At 30.3% G+C, this 21,980-nt stretch overlaps 2 protein-coding genes and 1 non-coding gene across 3 annotated transcripts; 1 reads left to right on the plus strand and 2 right to left on the minus strand.

Annotated features, from left to right (window-relative positions):
- Positions 1 to 1,810: 1,810 nt before the first annotated feature.
- On the plus strand, positions 1,811 to 1,884 carry TRNAR-UCG. Its single transcript has one exon. It is a non-coding gene; the product is annotated as a tRNA-Arg (tRNA).
- A 7,889-nt stretch (positions 1,885 to 9,773) lies between these two features.
- LOC101208483 (probable carboxylesterase 12) lies at positions 9,774 to 10,730 on the minus strand. Its single transcript, XM_004145361.3, has one exon. The coding sequence runs from the start codon at positions 10,728 to 10,730 to the stop codon at positions 9,774 to 9,776; it is 957 nt and encodes a 318-aa protein (XP_004145409.1).
- Positions 10,731 to 19,348: 8,618 nt separating this feature from the next.
- LOC101219532 (probable carboxylesterase 13) lies at positions 19,349 to 20,807 on the minus strand. Its single transcript, XM_004154206.3, has one exon. The coding sequence runs from the start codon at positions 20,625 to 20,627 to the stop codon at positions 19,671 to 19,673; it is 957 nt and encodes a 318-aa protein (XP_004154254.1). The 5' UTR covers positions 20,628 to 20,807; the 3' UTR covers positions 19,349 to 19,670.
- Positions 20,808 to 21,980: the final 1,173 nt, after the last annotated feature.

The raw sequence follows: 21,980 nt of genomic DNA on the forward strand, positions 1-21,980 counted from the left end.
TAAAATTTTAATTTAATTACCTTCAATCAACTCTATGTTAGAATTCACATCAATGTATTTATGAAATTAAGATTTTGATATCAATCTCAACTTTATTGTATTTTGTTAATTAGCTTAAATATCTAAAGAATATCAATTCAATAAAAAAAAATGGTACAATTTTTACAAATTACCATGAATTGATTACAACAATTAACGAACTATAAGAACTATTTGATTAAATTAAAAATTAGTGAGGGTCGTAAGTTCAACAAACCTAGTGGTGGTTGGTCTATATTTCGTCACTTTCATAATGTTATTTTGATTATTAAATTAAGTTTTGTTAAATTAACGTAACAAATCTTTTGTTATAGAGATGGTAGATTCATGATTTTTTTACCTAATCATTATTGCAGAATGACTAAAATAATTATTTTGAAAGTACATAAACCACCGTTAAAAATAATAAAAATTAAAGTTGATATTTTAAAAGTATTCTAAAATAAATTGATGAGAAACCTAAAACTAGATTTATTGTAATTTTTCACGAGAAAACAAAACTAAAGTTGGTAAAAGCCTTGATTGTTATTTTCTATTTTCAGGACTTAGTAATTTGAATAGTTATTTGCTTTTATTTACATGTTTATGGGTCATATGTCACATTCATAAAAACCAATTTATTGAAACGTAACCCTACTTACAAAATGTTGAAAATGAACGTTGTAGTTAAATAAATCAAGATAGCTTGTTTTACAAAATCTAAGACAATTTGGTAAATTAAATAAATGAAATTTGTGTTATTGAATTTAGAATATGAATTAAAAAAGAAAATTATTCGCACCTAACGACTACTTATAAAAGATTGAAAATGAACGTCGTATTTAAAGAAATTAAGGAATTTTTTTACGAAAACTAGGACGATTTGGTAAATTAAATATACGAAATTCATGTAATTAATTTAGAATATGGTTTTTTTTAAAAAAAAATTGCACAAATGTTGAAAATGAGCATTGTATTTAAAGAAATTAAGGTAAATTATTTTACGAAAACTATGACAATTTGATAAATTAAATATACAAAATTTATGTATTAGATTTAGAATATGATTTTTTTTATATAAAAAAAATTTATCCGCAAGTAAGGATTACTAAAAAATAATGTTGAAAATGAGCGTTGTATTTAAAGAAATTTAGTCAAATAATTTTATGAAAACTAAGATAATTGAATAAATTAAGTATAAAAATTTGTGTATTGGATTTATAATATAAATTAAAAATATAAAAAATAAAAAATAAAAAATTTCATAACACTACCCACGTAACCCTTCCTCCAAACATATCTTATTATAACACTACTATAACCCTACCCACATAACCCTTCACTCAAACACATCTTATCATAATACTTTTTTCTTAACAATTCCTCAAAACACATCTTATCATAATCTTAGGTTTATCATAACTCTAACCCTCCATAACTCAATCTTCCCCCAAACACACCCTAAGTGTCTACGATACATTTTGTTACATTTACAATTTTTAAAAATATTGCTATATACTTAATTATTATTTCTAAAATTATTATCTATTTTTGTTACATGATTGACTAAAGTAATGTTTTTCTAAAATACAGTTTGGAAGTTAATATTTATTTTGGTTAAAGAAAGACAATGATTTTACAGCTATAAAAAAATATAAATTTTACAGTGGAAGAACACATAGAATAAATAAGTTTAGAAAAAAATAACTAAAAAAAAACAACCTGATTGCTAAGTATCAAAATCTAGATTGATTAAATTTCTAAAATGATTCGTAATTTAATAACATCAAATGACCGCATAGCGCAGTGGATTAGCGCGTTTGACTTCGGATCAAAAGGTCGTGGGTTCGACTCCCACTGTGGTTGAATTGTTTTGTTATTATTTTTTCCATTGTGATGAAAAAAGTAGGAATAACATGATGAGTGTATGTTTTGAGTTGGAGTTCCGTTCATGAATCATATGTGTTTATCCTTGCTTTCTAAACATATGCTCTGTTCCATATATATTATGCTTGTTCCCATTAACGAAGGATGACTCTCTTTGTCGTCGATGTGTGCTATGATTGCTTTCAAGCGGTAAGTCTTCACCATTTTCGTCAATTTATGCTATCTACTACATGGTCAAAATAAAGATAATTGAAAAATGATAAAGAATACATAGTTAACCACAAATATGAAAATATGGTTGAGTGCGATGTTAATATTAATTGGTTTCAGAACAATGTACTGTTATCAAGAAATATCACACAAAATTTTATTAAATTAACAAGAAGGACATCACACAAAACTTAATTACCAATTTTCGTAACTTTAATTTCTAGAAAAATTCTACCAAATCAATGGACATTTTTATATGAATGACTCCTTTTTAAGGTTTCAAATAAAATTTGTCTCAATATTTAGATTTGTTTCAAAATGACATTTTGCTTATGTCAACGTGTAAAGTTATCATCTTACCCTCAAACATTATGCGAATTCTAATTTCTCTATCTCACTTCACTCTTTAGCTTCTAGTTCTAGCTCCCCTTTTTAGTCTTCATCAAACAATTTTTCTTTGATATATTATCTTTCTAGTTTCTCTCTCTAGCTCATCGTTCTAGTTTCTAGCTTCTTTTTCTAGTTCATCATAGACATTTTTTTTATATTTTATTTTCTTTTTCTAGCTTCTCTTTAGGTAAAACTACAATTTTTTTTCTTTGAACCTTTTTTTGTTTAAATTCTTCCTTTTGCTTTGATTTCTTGTTTTCTCGCTTCTTCTTCTTCTTCTTCATCAAACACGCAAAATGTTAGGAAAAAAATGGAAAACAAACAAGAAGAATGTGCAACAAGAGAAAAGAAAGAAAGCATAAAAAATGGAAAAAGAAACAAAAAAGAAAAAAAAAAGTAAAGAATTTTTAAGGTGTAATTTGATAGGACAATGGAGGTAAAAAGATGAAAGATCATTATTAGAAATTAATGGGTCATCATATCCCTTCCAAATCAAAATCAAAGTTTGCATCCAAAACCCTAAACCCATAGCTTATAAGTGATTTGATGTTAGTGTAAGAAACCAATCAAATTAGGTAACTCATGGGAAAAATAAAAAGTTTCAAACTTGTACGACACTTGGCCTATGTAGAAAATTACTTTTACTACTATTGAGTTTTCAATTCTTGCTTTAATCAATATCCTTCACTTAAAATATATATTGAAAATTTATCTTCATTTGAAAATTTTAAAATAACATAAACAATTTGAAAATAACTTTTACATAGATATCTTCATTTTTTGTATAGATAATCTTATTCTTTCCCTCACTTTTTTAATTCTAACAACAAAGTTTCCACAAAATCCAAAATATAATTCAAAACTTTAGGTTAAAACATAAAATCTCACAAAAATTTCCTATATTTTGCCCGAGGGTTTTGGTGAAACATGTTTTGTGGAGTTGTAAACTTGTGTTGATATAGATTATGATACGATGTGGTTCGATCTCTAGTATTTGATTCGCTTATTCTCTCAGTTGAATGCATACGTTTGATGTGTGGAAGCGGAGTGCTTGATGTTTTTGAAGTTTGAGTATTTGAATGATATTTGTATCTTCGAAAAACTTGAGTTTTAGGAAATGATTCAGTCTACAACAGCTACTAAGTCTTCTTATTATTGGGAGAATACTCTCTAACCTCTTTGGAGTAAACATTTATGAACCTTACAAATGAAGGGAACTCCTCTATTTATAGAGTTGTCTAGTAAAGTTTATGAACTTGAGTTTGGTTGATCCACAGATCAGACTCCCTAGGCCTAAACCATATGGATTTGAGTCTTATTTAGCATTTGAGCTAAAATTTAAGTTTATTTCTGGACTCAATTGAACTTTAGCTCAAATAGATCATATTTAGTTAAACCAAAATAATTAGCTTGATCAAACAATTTTTATAAAGTTGTCTAATGAACCCTATGAGCTTGAACTTGGTTGGTTCATAGATCAGATTATCTAAGCCCAACCATATGGATTTAGGCCCTATTTAGTATTTGGTCTAAATTAAACTATTTTTTCTTCCTTAGTTGAACTTTAACCTAAATAAATAATATTTAATTTGACCAAAATAATTAACTTGATCCAATGGTCATGAAGAAAACACGTGGCGTTATCATGAATTGCTAATTTATTTGTTCTATTTTAATTTGGAATGCATGCCAAATTTTAAATAGTTTCAAATTCAATTGTTCAATAGTCCTAAAATTTAGTCTTTATTTATATCAAACTTGATGCTTAACTCGTGGATTTGCCACATGTAATGATCCATGCCCATGATTCAAAATTCAGAACCCAACAACTGGTAGCATTATCCTTATATGTCTTAAAGGCTTATTAGAGTGAAAGTTCTCCTCACAAACTAACACGAGTATTTTCAACATGCTTTGTCCTCACTCGATCACATGCATTCTAAAAAAAATTTTAGGAGGTCATTCAATATAGAACTGCTCCAAGCTAAACACGTTTAACTTTAAAGTTCCTATGATCGAGCTATTGAAAAGAAAAGTGCACCATATTGGTATAAGTAGCAACTTAAAAGAATTTAAAAAAAAAGTTACTACCTATACCAACAAGATACACATTTCTTTTTGGTGGCTCGATCATATGTATATATATATATATATAGAAACTCCGAAGTTAAGCGTGCTTAGCTTGAAGTAATTCTATGTTAGGTGACCTTTTGGAAATTTTCTTAAATAAACCTTTAAGACAATAAGGATGACGTTGACAGGTCGTAGAGGATGTAAAGAAATATGTCGGGATTTGAAATTCGAATCCTGGACCTGGAGCATTACACCGCATTTTTGTCGTAAAAATTTATAGTATTGTAGGAGTACCTTACTTTATTTTGTTCATACTATAAATTTATCTTCATAAATGTTGATGTCAAATTTTAGACAAGGAAAAACACTCCTAACCTTCACGTAGTTGCAATAGTGAATTTGTAATTTGAAAAAAAGAGGACCTCTATGACAAATAAAAAAAGTTAGTTTTGATATGTCAAAGTTAGAAATCAAAATTGTAGAATAGATTAGAAGTAAAAGTTTTAGTTATCTCATATTATGAATTATATTTATGAGATATTTGATCTAAGGTTTATCTTAAACCTAGCTAAATAGGATTATGACATGCCAAACTTATTAGATGAAATCTTATATTATATATTATCCTGACTTGTGTCTTTAATTATGCTAAATTGGAACTCTCTCTATTTTTTTTAGGATAAAACATAAAAAAAAGCAACTAAAGGATAACATGAAGAATAAACCAAAGAATACAACCACAATGGGTAAGAGCAAAAAAAAAAAAAAAAGAGAAGATGATTGCTCCTCCAACGCTTTTGAAGCAAAGAGTGATCTAAAAATATAATTATTCCACCTTCAAACATGGTCGAATTAAAAGAGACATTGCCCACGACTGAAGCCTTTGCCTTACTAATGAAAAAAGAAACTTTAGTATGATCCATAGAGATTCCAGATATCAGTCAAAACTCCACAATAACAGGTTGAAGATCAAGAGATATCATGCTAAAGATCCCTTCAATTCACATATAGCTTTAGCTTTAAGGATCTTGATCCTGTTGCATCTATTTATAAGTTTAAATCCAGCAAGATGAACATCAACTTTGAACATAAACTGGGTGGTTTTGATGTCAGAAGACAACTATATATTATCATTAGATAATACCTCATGGGGTCACGAAGCACTTAACCAAAGACTGCCGATCCAAGCAACGTTAATGTTCAACTTTCATTAGTTTAACTTCTGAAAGAAAGGATGCCAACCAATAGAGTAAGGATGGAGATGGGTTAACTATTTCCTCTTCCCAACTTCACCGGTAATTATCACATCATAAATTTGTATATCTCTTATATATCACTTTCAATAGAAGAGCAAATTGAGTCAATATCAGTAGAGATATTATGAAACAACATGTTATTCCTACCCTCCCAAATCCTCCCAACAACCATCAGCACCAACTTCACCTCTTTAGACGAAACAAGGTTAAAGTTTCAAATCTCCTTGTTCCGAAAGTTTTATTTTCATGATTACACCATATGGTATAAAAACAATGAAAATAACATGATATGATTTTCACAAATTAAATTTAGTTAAAAAAATAGCAACATTGATCCCCTAATGGTCTTCTAAAAGATTGAACTTAATTAAGTTTTTTAATAGGGAAGAATGAGCTACTTCAACAGAGGTAGAGTCAATCTCTAGGGTCCTATTTATAGACAGTACTATCCATGGATGTTTAATTAAGACATTATCCTTTTATCGAATAAGTTTAATAAAATAATAGGTCAAAAAGAAATAAAATAACATATAATGCACGTAAGCCACGTTAATAATAATATTATATTTAAAATAAATCTAACATATCCTTGATGCTCTAACTCGTTATGTCATCACAATAGTATCTAGATTAGTATATGAAAACGAAATATTAGTGAGTCCATATTAATGAGTAGACGTATAATAATTAAACTTCCCTAAATTATTTGTGTATTCTTTTCCGGAACCTGTACAGATGTGAGGTGTGTGTAGAGGTGTTTAAAATATTATCTTTGAAGTCTTAAAGAGAGAAAGTATGAAATTGAAGCATTTGATTTTGATATAATTTATGGGTAATAGTATAAGAAGCACTTGTTTTCTTCCATGATAACGACTAAAACAGCACCTTCACGCCTGTCTTTCTCATAACTTTGATACAAACTTTTAAATATTATACTCTTCTTTCAGTCTTAAAATAAACTCTCAAAATTTAGCCAATGAGTAAATAGAAAAATTTATGAATTGAAATTAATATTTACATAACCATTTCGTTTTAGTTTTATGGTTTTTTAAAAATTAAAAATATAAACACCCTTTAATATCTAATTCCTTAATTTTCTTTTGAATCATATACTTTTTTTTTATGGAAAATGATTTTGACCTTAAATTTTGAATGTGTGTTTTATTTGATTATTAAATTTTAAAATGTTATATTTTTAGTGATAGTTATCCATTTAAGTTTATCATAGAAGTAAAATTTTGTTATATTTATAAATATCTTTAAATAACCTAAACACAATTAGCTACCAAATATGTTGGAGTTGAAACACGTTCATTTTCTTAATATATTAAACAATACATTATAAGGCCTAAATTTATGTATAATTACAAAAATAATATGCTAAAGAAAGTACAATGATAATAATAATAAATGAGAAAGAGTCAAATAAGACAGAGATTCATTTAACTAATGAATCTTTTTTTTCCTCCTTTTGTCTAAATGGGGATTCAATTATTTGGTTGATGGGATTGGGATCCCATGGAATAAATGAACATATCCTCAATGATTAACTTTCTAAAAAGTTTAGAAAAATGTGGAAAATATACAAAAGAAAAAGAAAAAGACAATAAAAATGAGTTTGAAATTTGAAAATGTAACTATAATCTTTTAGTATAATAAAATAAATTAAAATATTTATAAAATATAATAAAATATCATAATTTATTTACTATTTAAGGTGGACTGTGATAGATTAAGATAAACTAATATGTATAATGATAGTCACACAACTTGTGTGTTTTGTTATATCAAATATTTTTTAAAGTTTTATTTATTTATTTAAATTACTCTTGAAAAAAGATTTTCTTGTTATTCAAAATACATTTTATCTAAACCAAAGTTTTTGATTGAAAATATAGGTAGATTTTTTTATAAAATCTAATCTATTTTTGAAGTTTACAACTTCCTTTAATTATTGAGGTGCTTCTTTAAATTAAAAAAAAAAAACTAATGAAAGTGTTTGGAGCAATAAGTTGGATAATGAAACTTGTAATTAATATCTTAAAATTTAAAAAGTCATGTAGAAGAAAATTAGTACCAACTTCCTGTTCATTGTTTGATAATCATAAAAAATTTTCTATATAAGAATCAAGTAGTGTGTAAATCAATAGCACTAAATTTTTTTCAAAAAAAATGGAGAGAATTTGTACGACAGAGATGTTCAAACTTAAAATACTAAATCATACTATAAATGAGTTATAACCAAATAGTTGTTGAAGTTTCCAATATATTTTGATTGGCAAAAAGTTGAGAAAATTTATAGAATTAGAATCTATCATTATTCTTGAACTCTTTTAGTAGATAACGATTTAAAATTGAACTGTTAGACTTATAGAGACAGTGGTTATGCTAACACCACGAAACTAAGATCATATATTAATCATCTTTCTTAAAAGTTTTGATTTGTGATAATTTACGATTTATTGCCATCTATAGATTTTTTAACATACTAGGATATATCCGAATACATAATCCATCAAGAAAACCAGTTTACTTGATCCAAAACATGTAATAAAAAACTTATTCGTTTTTTCTATTTCAGATCTCATTTTTCTTTTCTCACACCCATCGTGCTAATTGTATATTACAATCCAAATTTATTAACAAGCTCATGAGTGAGAATTTGAACTTGAGACCTCTTGTCCATATGTACACAGAGGTGCCAGTTTTTTCTTGATGAGCAATGCCCATCAATATATCATTTTTCTTGATGGGCATTGCTCATGATCTTATCATGAACCCAAAATTATAAATTTTTTATGGACAATGTTAATCAAAATATCATTTTTTTTTATGAATATTGTCTATGATCTTTTTATGGTTTTTGTCCATCAAGAAACCCTAGACTCATCAAGAAATTCAAAACAAAAATATGAATTTTTTTCGACGATGACCATTGCAAATTAAGGAAATCAAGAATCTACATTTTTTAAATGTTTTTTTCGTATTTTTTCAACAAAATAAGATGATTTTTCTTGATATACATAATCGTCAAGATAAACATTTTTATTTGCATGCGTAACAAAAGACCAAATTTGTAGCGGTGGAGAAACAATTTTGTATTCATCCATCGTGAGATTTCTAGATTATCACGTGGAAAGCATATGTTTTTGCTTTTATATTTTTACTATTGTTTTATATATAATTTTCTTAATTTTATTTTAAATTTAAAATAAACACTGTTTAATTTTAATGTACATATTATTATTCTTCAATTGTCTTAACTCATATTAAAATTTATGAATATAACAAAAAAAAATTGTTATTATTCTTGAATTGTTTTAAATCATATCAAAATTTACAAATACAACGAAAGAAAATTGTAGATGATGTGAGAATGGAGTCAGATGGTAATAAATATTTTTTTTAGTTTTATCATTTAAACAAATTTCTCTCTTATTAACCTAATATTAATTTTAATTAAAAGGAAATTCAATTTATAAAATAATGAGGTCGTATGAGTTAAAACCTCATTAAATTAATAAACTAATAAAGTTGAACTTTTGTACTAAAGAAGCATTAATTATGTGAGATTTATAAAAAAAACAAATCCTTCTTTAATTATGTGAGATCAATGTTTAAAATAAAGTATTAATATAAGAAATCAATGTTAAGATCTAAAAAATAAAATATTAATTAGTACGCCACGCCATGCCTTCTTCCCTAATGCGTTCACATGGCATTTAAACTTTTGTATTTGGTTGCATTAATATGGCAAAAGTTGAAATTTTTTCAAATTCTTTACCCAACGTTACTTCTTTAACTTAACACAAATAAAATGATATTTTGATTATTTCTCCCATACTAAAAAGAAAAACACACTCACAAACTTAACATCAAAACATGATCATACTAAAAATTGTACAGCCCCACCGACGAACAACCTCCGCCTCCGCCCACTTACCCACGGCAGCCGCTCTTGATGAACGCCGCCAGCTGTTTCACCAATTCCCCCGCCATATCACACGTCGGGTTGAACAGATGGAATACGTGTCCTTCGCCTTCCGTCTCCACCACCTCCACCGTTCCACCCCATCCTGATTTCTTCAAACACTCCGCATAATGCCTTCCCCTCTCCTTCAGATTGTCCTTCTCCGCCACATATATCCCCACTCTCTCCGCCGGTAGCCGCCCCAAATCCGGATCGTGCTCTGGGTTCACAATCGGATCATCTAGTGTCTTTATATCCTTCGATACTACAAACCACAGGTTCTCCACTACGAACAAGTCCTTTGGATCCCAATCATTTTCTTCTCCGAGCAATTCTCCCCCCCAAAAATGTGGGTGAATCAATTGCAATCCCTTGATCTTCACTCCCTCAAGCCCTTCCGTCACCGTCCTCAACGCCATCCTGTGTGCCATGTTTCCTCCGGCGCTGTCTCCGGCTAAATAAACCTGGTTCAGATCTGCGATTTCATTCAGCCACTCATCCGGTCCTTTTCCTTCCGAGTGGGACGCTATCCATTTCATGGCGGTCCATGCATCTTCAAAAGGAATCGGTAACTGGTGCTCCGGTGCTCGCCTGTAGTTGACGGAGACGGCGGCGATGTTGGCTTCGGCTACCCAAGCGCTGATGTGCTGGTTGTAGAAAGGAGAAAATGCGGTTTCGATGCAGAACCCACCACCGTGAAAGTAAACGAGAAGAGGGAGCTTCTCAGATTGTTTTTCGTCGGGGGATTTGGGCCTGTAAACACGAACGGCGACGTCCGGCGAGATGTCGACGTCTTTTGTCTCGACGCCGGTTTTGGGGTCGAGACCGGGAGGATCGATATCGTTGCCGATGAGCCTGTCGATTCGACCATCTTTGTAAAGGATGAAAAAAGGTGCAACGTTTAAGGCAATATCGTCGGAAGCCATGGGTGAATGAGAGTGAAGAAGAAGGAAGATAGAAAGTAGGAAATAAAGAAAGAGACGATTCGTTCTGAATTCATCTAATATTACTTAATAGAGGAATCTGGATACATCATTGTATGTCAAATTACACTAATACTCCTCAACTTATACAAATTATTACAATCAACCCCTAAACCCTTTTCTTAATAATATTAATTAATTAACTAACTCAACTCAAAATCAAATTTTATATTAAAAGTAAAAAAAGTAAATAGCTAATGGACCAAAAATCAAAAATTAAAAAATAACCTAGAGAATACAAAAACATCAATCCAATCTATGAATTCACCTACGTTTGGAGAGCTTTTCTAACTCAAAGATTTTATTAAATCAAACGAGTATATAACACTTTAACAATCTAGAAGATACTCTTCTAGATCTAGTTTTCTTTTTTGTCATAAACAGAAACTAAACATAATTAGACTTCTCCTAAATTATATTTAAATTTAATGATGATAATCAAACTCTTCCCGAAGTAATTTATCCTAACTTCAATTACTTAGTCTTCTTTTAATTTCTTATCATGGATACACCTGAGTCTATCTATGAAGATATCAAACAATCTTAACGTAATAGCTAAGAAGGTAACCTTAGCAAAGACTCTTTACGAACTTTGAAACTTCAGAGATGTATGTAAATGGCAAATACCATATCGTTTTATAATAGGAGAGAAAGATATAAAAGGACAAAACACAGTAAACCAACTGATCTTGTGTAAAGAGATGATCAACAAATCTTTTTAAAAGATGAGAGAGATTTAGAAAAGATTCTAAAATAAAAAATAAAAAAATCTCTAAAGATAAAGAAAGATTAAAAATCTTTCTTTAAATAAAAAGAAAAAAAAAATTCTAATATTTTGTCTTTCTTTAAATACAGAAAAACTAATTTCATATTTGTCAAAAACAAAAAGAGTAACAAACTGCTCCAAACTAATTTTCTTTTTATACGGAACATTTGATAATCTTGAATATGTTTTCTTCTTGAATCTTAAAAAATCAAGACTTCGTAAAATAATCTTGAATACTATAGAAGAGCCCTCTTGAAAAAAAACGGACAAGATAAGTCTTCAAAATAAATAGGTCTTCAATAATCATCCCAATAAAACAAACATTAAAATACTTATCAATAACAATTCGACAACTCAACTAGGTCTTCAATAACCATCAAAACAATTCCCAAATATCAAAGCTCAATCTCCAACAATAACAACTAACAACAACTAGAGTTTTCTCCCCTTTGCAAATAAAATAGAAAACTCAACTTTCAACCGCATTTAGATGATGAAATGATATGATGAACAAATTTTTCCTTCTTGAAGTTGTCAATATAAATGATACTCTAAAAGATCCGTAAAGATAATGAGAATCTTTTATGTTTCTTTAAATAAAAAGAAACTATTTTAATATTCATAAAAAAGGTAACAAACTTCCCCATTTGATAAAGAATGAATTTTTTAATTAGTTTATAGCAAAAAGATCTTATATGTCCATGCTTTCCACATTAACGACAAACCCAATTCTTGGACTTGTTGTTTCTGATTTGATTGGTTTGAACAAGAACAATTTTTTTTGGTAATTTTAGCTGAGTTATTAGCTGAAATAAAAACAATCTTTCTATCCTTCTTATCGTCTTCCTTTCGACAATTATACCCAATTTCTTCACTATTCGTGCCGCTCTTACTTGTTTTAAGAATTTGATTAGGATTATCAGTATCGGAATATGACATTTTGACAGATTTAGAAATGTTACCATATTCTGTCTTTGTGTTCTTTAGTTCTGATTCAAGGAAGAAAGAATAGATAACAATGAATATATGATTATCTTCAATTAATTTCTAAATTCTTTCTTTTTGAATCATAAGCACTCACAAGTCCTCTGACCATTTGTTGGTGTAGCTGATCATAAGACAAAGTATTTCCTTGATTGATAATAGATGAATCTTGAATATTTGATTTCGAGTGATTTTTAGTGAGAATACTAATAAAGGCTCGATTATTTTCATCTTCACTGCTGTTATTTTCAGATTTATATCTGATAAGGTTGCACTTAAACATATTTTTTTGTCTTTTTAAATAATTTGGACATGCTGCCTGATAGTGATCATAACCTTTACACACTACAAGAAATCAGATTAATTGCGACGCCAGAAACAACGTCGACGAAAGGTGTCGTTGATCACCTTTCACCGACGCACGCAATGTTACGTCGCGGAAAAGACGTACATGAACAAGACGTCACGGAAATTCTAAATTTAAATTTAATGCGTTCACTTTCCTCGACGTGTGGTAGGGTGCACGTTGTGGAAATGTTAACTAATAATTATTGTTTAAACTTTCTCCGACCTCATCCTGCCACACGTTGCAGAAAGTGAATGCATTAAATTTAATTTTAGAATTTCTCCGACGTATGGCAGGAGGCACGTCGGAAAAAGTTTAAATATTGATTTTTCATTCAAACTTTTTCCGACATTGGGTAGAGTGACGTCGCAGAAAGTTTAATAATAATTATTGTTGAAACTTTTTCCGACATGCAACCTGCCACACGTGGCAAAAAGTGTCTGTATTGAAAGGACAATGTTCACCTTTTCTCGACGTGTGGCAGGAGGCACATTGGAAAAAGTTTAAATAATAAATTTATTATTTAAACTTTTCTCGACGTGTGTACTTTTGAAGACGTCAAGGAAAATCCACATTATTATATTGAAGAGAATGTAAAACGAAAATAAACCCAAAATCGGTTGAGAGGAGGAGAGTTGTGTTGCCGTCGTCGTTCGTCTTTGCCGCCATCGCCACCGGTAGTGTCTTCTTTTCTTTTTCTTTTCCTATTTGGTTAAAAAAACACATCTTTTACTATTATCCACAATGTTGACGTTTAGTTGATCCACAAAGTTTCGTTCGTTGATCTTCTAGACCGAGTGCTACTCTTAGAAGAAATGTGATCCGTTTATTCTGGGAGTCAATTCCTTTGAAAAGTCAAACACAATGGTGAGTAAATTTGTTTTAAGGAGACAATGTGAATTCGTTGGGCTCAGATCTATAAAACATATATGAGTTTCTGTTTGTTGTGATGATAATATTGATAACAATCTTAAGACAAATTTAATTTTCATTCAACTAATATTTGCATGAAGTGTTTCAAGTGATTCTAAATTTTAGTGGGTTGTTATGTACTTTCATTAGTCTGTAAAACTCTCGGACAAATGACATTTGAGACTTTTCCTTTGGCAAGAATTTAATATATACATACATACATATATATATATATATATTTTGCCACTTATATAATTTTGGCATGTGTTCGTGTGTTTGGCATATGTGCAGTAATGTTATACACTAGTGATAGCCATGAGTATTATATTATTTATGGCATTATTGACTAATTTTTGTATATTGTGTATGCATATTGTCATTTCAAGCCTAATGGAATAATATCTCCAGTTTTATTTGTTGTTTTATTTGATTTTATTTTGTGAGAACTTGTTCGGTAAAGTTATTTACTTTGTTTCACAGATGTTTGGTGATTAATTTCAAATAAATATTGTCATCAACAATTTAAATTTTTTGTACAACATATTGTTGGTGAAAATTATGGAAGTTTATATCAAAAATTTAATGACAATAATTTCAATATTTATGGTCATATAAAAAATGTTATTCTTTCGATTTGAGTAACTGTTGAAAATTCACACTACAATAATGATGTTGAAGGAGAAGCCAACAAAGCAAAGTTGCTTGCACTTGAGGCATAAAAATATATGTAAAATATGTATGCAACAATCACACTTGGAGTGAGTGTGGACTAGATAGGATTTGGCAAAAAAAATTATGGAAATCATTAGCCTGTGTTATATATACATACACACACATACATACACCCACACGAAAAAATATGTGGTAACAATTTTATGGTAGGAGATTTTATGATCTTTTAAATGAATGATTCCAAATTTGTGACATGACACATTTTATGATATGTTGTCTCTCCATGTTTGAAAGTTCATTATATATTGTATGAGAATTTCCTCTATTTGAATTTTTTTTGTGAAAAATGGAATCTAAATTGATAGCTTTAGACAAGGCTGTAGAAGAAGCAGAATCATGACTTCAAAACAAGTGATTACATTTTTACTCTCTCGTAGGTGAGGTTATATCTTGGTTACATTTTTACTCTCTTGTAGGTGAGGTTATATCTTGGAAATCTTCCACAAACAATATGTATAGCACGATCATCCACAATTGAATTTGGATTTATAGCTTTAGACAAAGCTAGAGAAAAAGCAAAATGACTTCAAATCTTTTTGGAAGATCTTCCCAACTGGTCTAAATCGGTGCATGCAATATGTATACATAGTGATAGCCAGATAACTATTGGAATGACATGAAATATTATGTATAATAGTAATCTCGACATATACGACGGAGACATAATACAGTCAGAAGACTACTATCTAGTGGAATTATCACAATTGACTTTGTGAGGTCAAAAGATAATGTTGCGGATCTACTTACTAAAGGCCTAACTAGGGAGTTGAGTTGGTTGAAAGTTCATAAAAAAGAATGAGAATAAGCCTATAATATGAAGTTACCTAGAGAGGCAACCCAATCTAGTTGGCTAGAGATCCCAAGATCTAGATTCAACTGGAAAACCAATCTCTAGATAACATAATGAGCACTACATTAAAATCTTTCACTCATTCTACGAATGATGAGATAGTGCTTAATATGGTTTTAGGGTAAGCATTCTGCTTTTAATGATTTATGTAAGTGGTAATTATTAGTAAAAAAAAAAAGAGCATATATGATGTTCTGTACAGAAATCGCCTATGTAAGTGTGAAGGGACTGCTTCTGTGAGAATTTTAAGGTGAATTCTCTAAAACACTCATGAGACCAGGCGGTACTGTTCAAGGCCAAAATGAACACAATCATGAAAACAAACTTTGTTATAATGAGAAGTTGTGTGATATGTATTGTTTTAGTTTACTCTAAAACGTTTGACAGTTCAAGGCATCATGTCCATTGATTAACCAAGTAAACTCGATTGATGTTCATTAGGGAAAGTTTAAAGTTTATACTACTTATCCTCACGTAGGTTCTCACCGGACATCTGTTTTCTTCCATTTGTCAACTTACCATTGAGGGAGGGAGGGAGAGGATTGTTGGAATAAATGGTTATTATTTGTGTTTATTCATGTGTTGATGCATCACTTCATAAAAATTAATAACTAAATTATAGAAAAAGACATGACTTTTCGAATGACCACGAATAAATCTATAAATAAGACCATTTTCTATTTGGTTAAAAAAAAAACACATTTTTTTCATTATTCACAATTTTGACGTTCGATTGATCCACAAAGTTTTTTCGTTGATCTTCTAGCTCAGGAGCTACTCTTAGAAGAAAGGTTATATGTTATATCATGGGAGACAAATTACTTTGAAAAGTCAAGCACTATGGTTAGACAACGTGAATTCGTTGAACTCAGATCTATAATGCATATATGAGTTTCTATTTATTGTGATGATAATATTGATAACATAAATTTTTCTATAATCCAAACTTTTTCTATATAATATAGAATAGAATTAGGGGTGTAAACGGGTTGAGTTGGGTTGTCGGAATTTTTTTTTTTTTTGTATTCCCAATGTTTGTAAAGTTTAACTCTTTTCTAATGAAGATGTTGTTGTACTATATCATACTTTTGCACCATACAATCGTTTAGCTTTCTATACTATCACGATCGTTTATCCTACAACCTCTTGCACGATCATTTAGCTTTTTAAACGATCATTTACATTCTTACACGATCGTGTAGCTTTCGACATTCATACTATCGTTTACTTCTTACACGATAAACTAACTTTCTATACGTACAATGATTTAACTTTCTACAACAATCGTATAACAAAATATTCTTGATTTTACTTTTATTAAATAAATAGTAAAAATATTATATATATAAAAGTATAGTACCTATCAATGTGGGGACTGAGGAGTATGACATAAGTTTGGATGAATTATTTACGTGTTTAAAATTATAGTCAACAAATTAAAATTAAAAGTTGAACCAAATTTATATTAGAAAAATATGGTAAGGTCTTGGATCCGAATATTAAAATAATAGATGCAGTGCAACCAAGGCACGCTAACTCACTCAAATAAAGCCACACAAAAAGGTCAGGAGACTACGTTGGTTACGTGTAGAATGCCAACCATAAAAACTGGGTTAATAAAATAATATTTGAAGTAACCAATCAGTTGATGGCATCTCTGAAAGTTAGAGGAAGAAAGAAGAAGTTTCATTCCCAGCGTTAAGCTGAAGCTGTAATGTTAATAGTTTTAAATATATTAAACAAAGGGAAAATTATTGCATCCTCAAAAATTTGTAATTTGATCCATCACTTCCCTTAAAAGAAGAAGTTACCGACCATGGAAGAGACCTTGAAGCCAAATTGGAAGAGGGGAATAGATTGAGAATTGGGCTTTGTAGATGATGAAGAAAAATGGCGGATGGAAATGGAAATGAAGTGATGAAGAAGAAGAAGAAGAAGAGAGAGAATATTAACCTAGTAGGTTACCGTTATATAGTAACTTACCGTTAAAATGGCATTTTCCCCTTATGGTTAGTTTTTTAATCTTTGAACTGGACTTATATCGATACTGGACTGGGCTTATATCGAACTTAGACTTTGGGCCAATGATGAGACTGATTCCTCCATGTTATGATCCTCATAAAGCTTCAAATTCTTGACTCAATTTACATGATTTATTAGTTTGAATTGATTGATTACTGCACTACCTTCCACAACATTATTAATTATTTTCACATTCATTATTGTCTTTTTTCTAAATAAAGTTGAGTGTTAGAACTTGTGGTACTGATCATTAGTATTAGAGGACCAATCCCTCTTTGACGATTTGATTTCAACATTTCCCTACAAAGTAGTTTAAAACAAAATGCTTTCCTCTTTCAAAAATACTTTTTCTTGCACAAATAATCCAAATAGACCTTCACATCAAAAGTTCATTTTCTTGACTTCTTAATTGACATGACTAACATAGGTTACTTGATTGAAAGAAATATCTTAGTCGACTAGATTGAAAGAAATATATATGAGTCTATTATATATACATTTGTCCCTTCTTTCTTCTCCATTTTTTTTTTTTTTGAAATCATGATCTTTGTTTTCAATCGATCATAAATCTTGTATTATTATTTTTGTTCAAGATCGTGTACAAAATATAAAAGATATTGTACCAAATATATCAAATATAAAAGATTTATTTAATACACGATCTTGAAAAAAAATCATTCAAATATTGATACATGGTCGTTTTTTATATTTTCTATCGTGGGCATGAGCATTTTTCATCCGTTTATTATATAGTTTATAAAAAACTCAAAAACTAAAAATTGAATAATTAAGATGATATAGATTGATTAAAGTAAATACGTAAAAAAAAAAGAAAAACAAAATATTTACCCACCAAATGAAAAAAAGAAAAAGTGAAAAGTGAAAATTTATTAGTCAAGTATAAATATTTTATTAATTTTTGACAAATTTCTAAAAACTAGGATGATATTTTAACTTATCTTATATGTATGTCAGGATATTAAAGATTGAAAAGAAAGTAAAGTATACAACTTCTTGATAAATAAATAGACCATGCAAACCCTATATTAAATGTTGAGTGTATAAACATTAATATTGTATTTACTATTTAGATGACGTGCTTTCTTGATGTACACAGAAAATGACTTACCCACTAAGACGAAGGAGATGACATCTTCAAAAGTTGAGATTATATATTAAGATATCAAAGATTTTGGATCTCACAAGTCCCATGCATCCCATCCCTTTGGATTGGCCTAATCACAATCCAATTTTATTATGGCTGTTCTTTGCAATCTAACCATGTCCTTTCCTCATTTATTATATATACTTTTCATTATATTAATTATGGAATGACAAATTTAATCTTCTATCAACCTATAACAAAATTGATAATGCTAAACTCACATTGGATTCCTATTATTTTATATATTTGTAATAGACACGACAATATATAAATGTTAATAAATATATATAAAGTACTTATCAAGAAAAGGAGTAATAATTGTGATATCAAGTTACAAATGAGTTAGAAAAAATTAGTCAAAGTTTATTTTATGTAAAATTAAATGTTGATTTAATGACATTGTCTATTATATATATATAGAAACATAATATATAAAAAAATGATAGTTTCTGATATACTACATAATCACATTGTCTATTATATATATATATAGAACAAAAAAAAAAGAAGAGAAAAAAAGAGGGAAAAAAGCTCTCTCTAAGTAATGGATTGGATGGCTTAGAAGGAATTGACATTTAACTTTTGTGGAAGTTTGTAGACATGTTGGCCAGTTGTAAAAGAAATGGTGTCCTTGGCTTGGACATAAAAGGTCCCTTATAAAGATATTTTTCTTTGGTTAAAATCAAATTTCAATGTTTGGAAAATAGACAAATCTTTCAGAATCCTATAAACACAAGGTAAAAGAACAACTTTATATTTATAAAATTATTTGGAGTAATTTAGCTGAACTATAATTTATAATTAATATGATTTTATAAAATAGAAGTGAATAATTCAATCCACTCCCTTTGTATATAAGAAAACAAAGTTCATTATTAGACTACACATTCTACCAACCATAGTAAACGAGGAAAAAGCAAATTCTAAATTCAGAGAAAAAAACTTATTTCACTTTCACAATCCCTTTATTCTTTTTCCCCTCCAAATTACAAAATCATTGAAAACAACAAAAAAAAAAAAGGAAATTTATATGAAAACTGCTTCAAATTCCACCGCCGAAGAAGGAGGTGTGGAGGGGAATTTTTCATTTCATCCTTCCTATCAGCTCAATCTCGGGGTCCGCCGTTGAGGAAGGCCGCTAGCTTTCCGACGAATTGAACCGCATCGTCTGACGTAGGGTTGAACAAATGAAACACGTGGCCTTGGCCTTTCGTCTCCGTCACCTCGACGGCGCCCCCCCATCCCGATTTCTTCAAACACTCACTGTAAAACCGTCCTCTGTCTTTCAGAGCATCCTTCTCCGCCACATAAACCGCCACTCTCTCCGCCGTTACCTTCCCTAAATTCGGTTCAAATTCCGGGTTCACAATCGGGTCATCTAACCCGCTAATAGTAGGACAAGCCACATACCACAATTTCTCAATAAACCATCTTTCTTCCGGCTTCAGCTTCTCTTCATCTCCGATCAATTTCTCTCCCCAGAAATAAGGATGAACCAACATCAATCCCTTCAGATTCAACCCGGCCACCCCTTCCATTCCGACCCGGATCGCCATTTTATTAGCGACGTTGGCTCCAGCGCTATCTCCGGCGAAATAAACCCGGTTAAAATCTGCAATTTTATTCAACCACTCCTCTGGGCCGGTTCCAGCCGAGTGGGCGGCAACCCATTTCAAAGCAGTCCAGGAATCTTCATAAGCGATCGGAAGTGGGTGCTCCGGAGCTCGCCGGTACTCGACGGAGATAGCGATGACGTTGGCTTCAGCGACTAAGGAGTTGAGATGGTGGTGGTAGGTAGGAGAGAATGCTGATTCGATGCAGAAGCCGCCGCCGTGAATATAAATGAGAAGAGGAAGCTTGTGAGGTTCTGCGGTGGGTTTGGGCCTGTAAATCCGAGCAGAGACGGGGGTTTCTGGCGAGATGACGATGTCTTTGGACTCAACGACTGTTAAAGGGTCAAGAGAGGGATGGACTAATTCGTTGCCGACGAGCCTTTCGGCGCGACCGTCTTTATAAACGATGAGCATAGGGGAAAGGTTGTAGGCAATTTCAGTGGAAGCCATTGGAGAGTGGAGAGAGTAGAGATGAAAGGAGAAAAAAGCGGCAGATGAAGAGAAGGATATAATTAACAGAGAAATTTCTCTCTCTTTTTTATGCCAATAAATGAATATCTCTTTCTTATGGCTTTGATTTTTATGAGTTCTAACTTGTAGACTTAAAAAGGGTGGGTTGTTAGGGCCTTGGGAGAAATTATTGGTGGCAAGTAGTTTTCCATTGTTATTTACATGTATAGCAAACAAATTGCCAAACTTGTGATCAATATGACTATAACTATAACCCACCATTTTTAGAGTTATTACGCCAATCAACTCAAATAACCATTTTTTTAGTTTTCAAATGCTTTTCTTTCTTTCTTTCTTTTTTGTTTTTTTGGTAAACTTATGGATTTACTTCTTCTTGAGGATGGAAAGAAATCTAGTGCAAAAACATACAAGTCTGCCTCAAGAGATTCTAACCCTCCACTAAATATCTGGATGTGAGTATAAACAAACTCACCAAGAATAATAATTTGCCACCAAGATTACGTAAACCACTAAAATTATTGATCTCAACAACATCCAAATTATAACAACTAATCGAAAGACTAGTATATCGTTATACTTACCTTTTTCCTTGTTTTTTTTTTTTTTGCCAAAATATGTATTGGGAGGGTTAGAAGGCATTTTCGTAAAATTCCTTTTCTCTTGTACTTGCCGTCATTGTTACTATCAAAATTCAAACACAATCTCGATTAGGCACAAATTTATTAAGGGGCTATCGACGTCTGCCCCCACTCACATTTCCCATTTTTATATTTTAATATTAATTTTAAAGTATTAAACTACAATATATATACACTCACATTCCCCATTTTTATATTTTAATATTAATTTTAAAGTATTAAATTACAATATATATTATTATAAAATTTTGCCTTTGGTATAATGGTTGTGTCTCTTTTAAAATTCTAGGATTCTGGGTTTGAATCTCGTCTACATACATTTATTTTTTCTAATATAATGCCCCTAACTATGATTGAGAAGGACCAAGAAGAAGAAAGGTGAAAACTAAAATTCGTCCACTGTCATTAATAAAATCCTGAGCCAACCTAAATCCAACAAACTAACATCCAGTTGCTACATGTATCAATGTTCAAGAGACAACTTAAAAGATATTCTATAGTATAAGAATAAGACTAAGTATCTTGTCTTGGTAACACTATGGATACGACTCACTTTGTGTTTGACACAAATGCAATAATAATCCACTCCTATGCAATGAATTTACATAAGATCATACCATGAAATTGTAAACACTAAATGTAACTTCGTCTACTAGTTATGTTTTTATTTCACTAGGAAGACCTAGGTAATTTA

The sequence above is a fragment of the Cucumis sativus genome, chromosome 2, assembly GCF_000004075.3.
Source record: "Cucumis sativus cultivar 9930 chromosome 2, Cucumber_9930_V3, whole genome shotgun sequence".
NCBI lineage: Eukaryota > Viridiplantae > Streptophyta > Magnoliopsida > Cucurbitales > Cucurbitaceae > Cucumis > Cucumis sativus.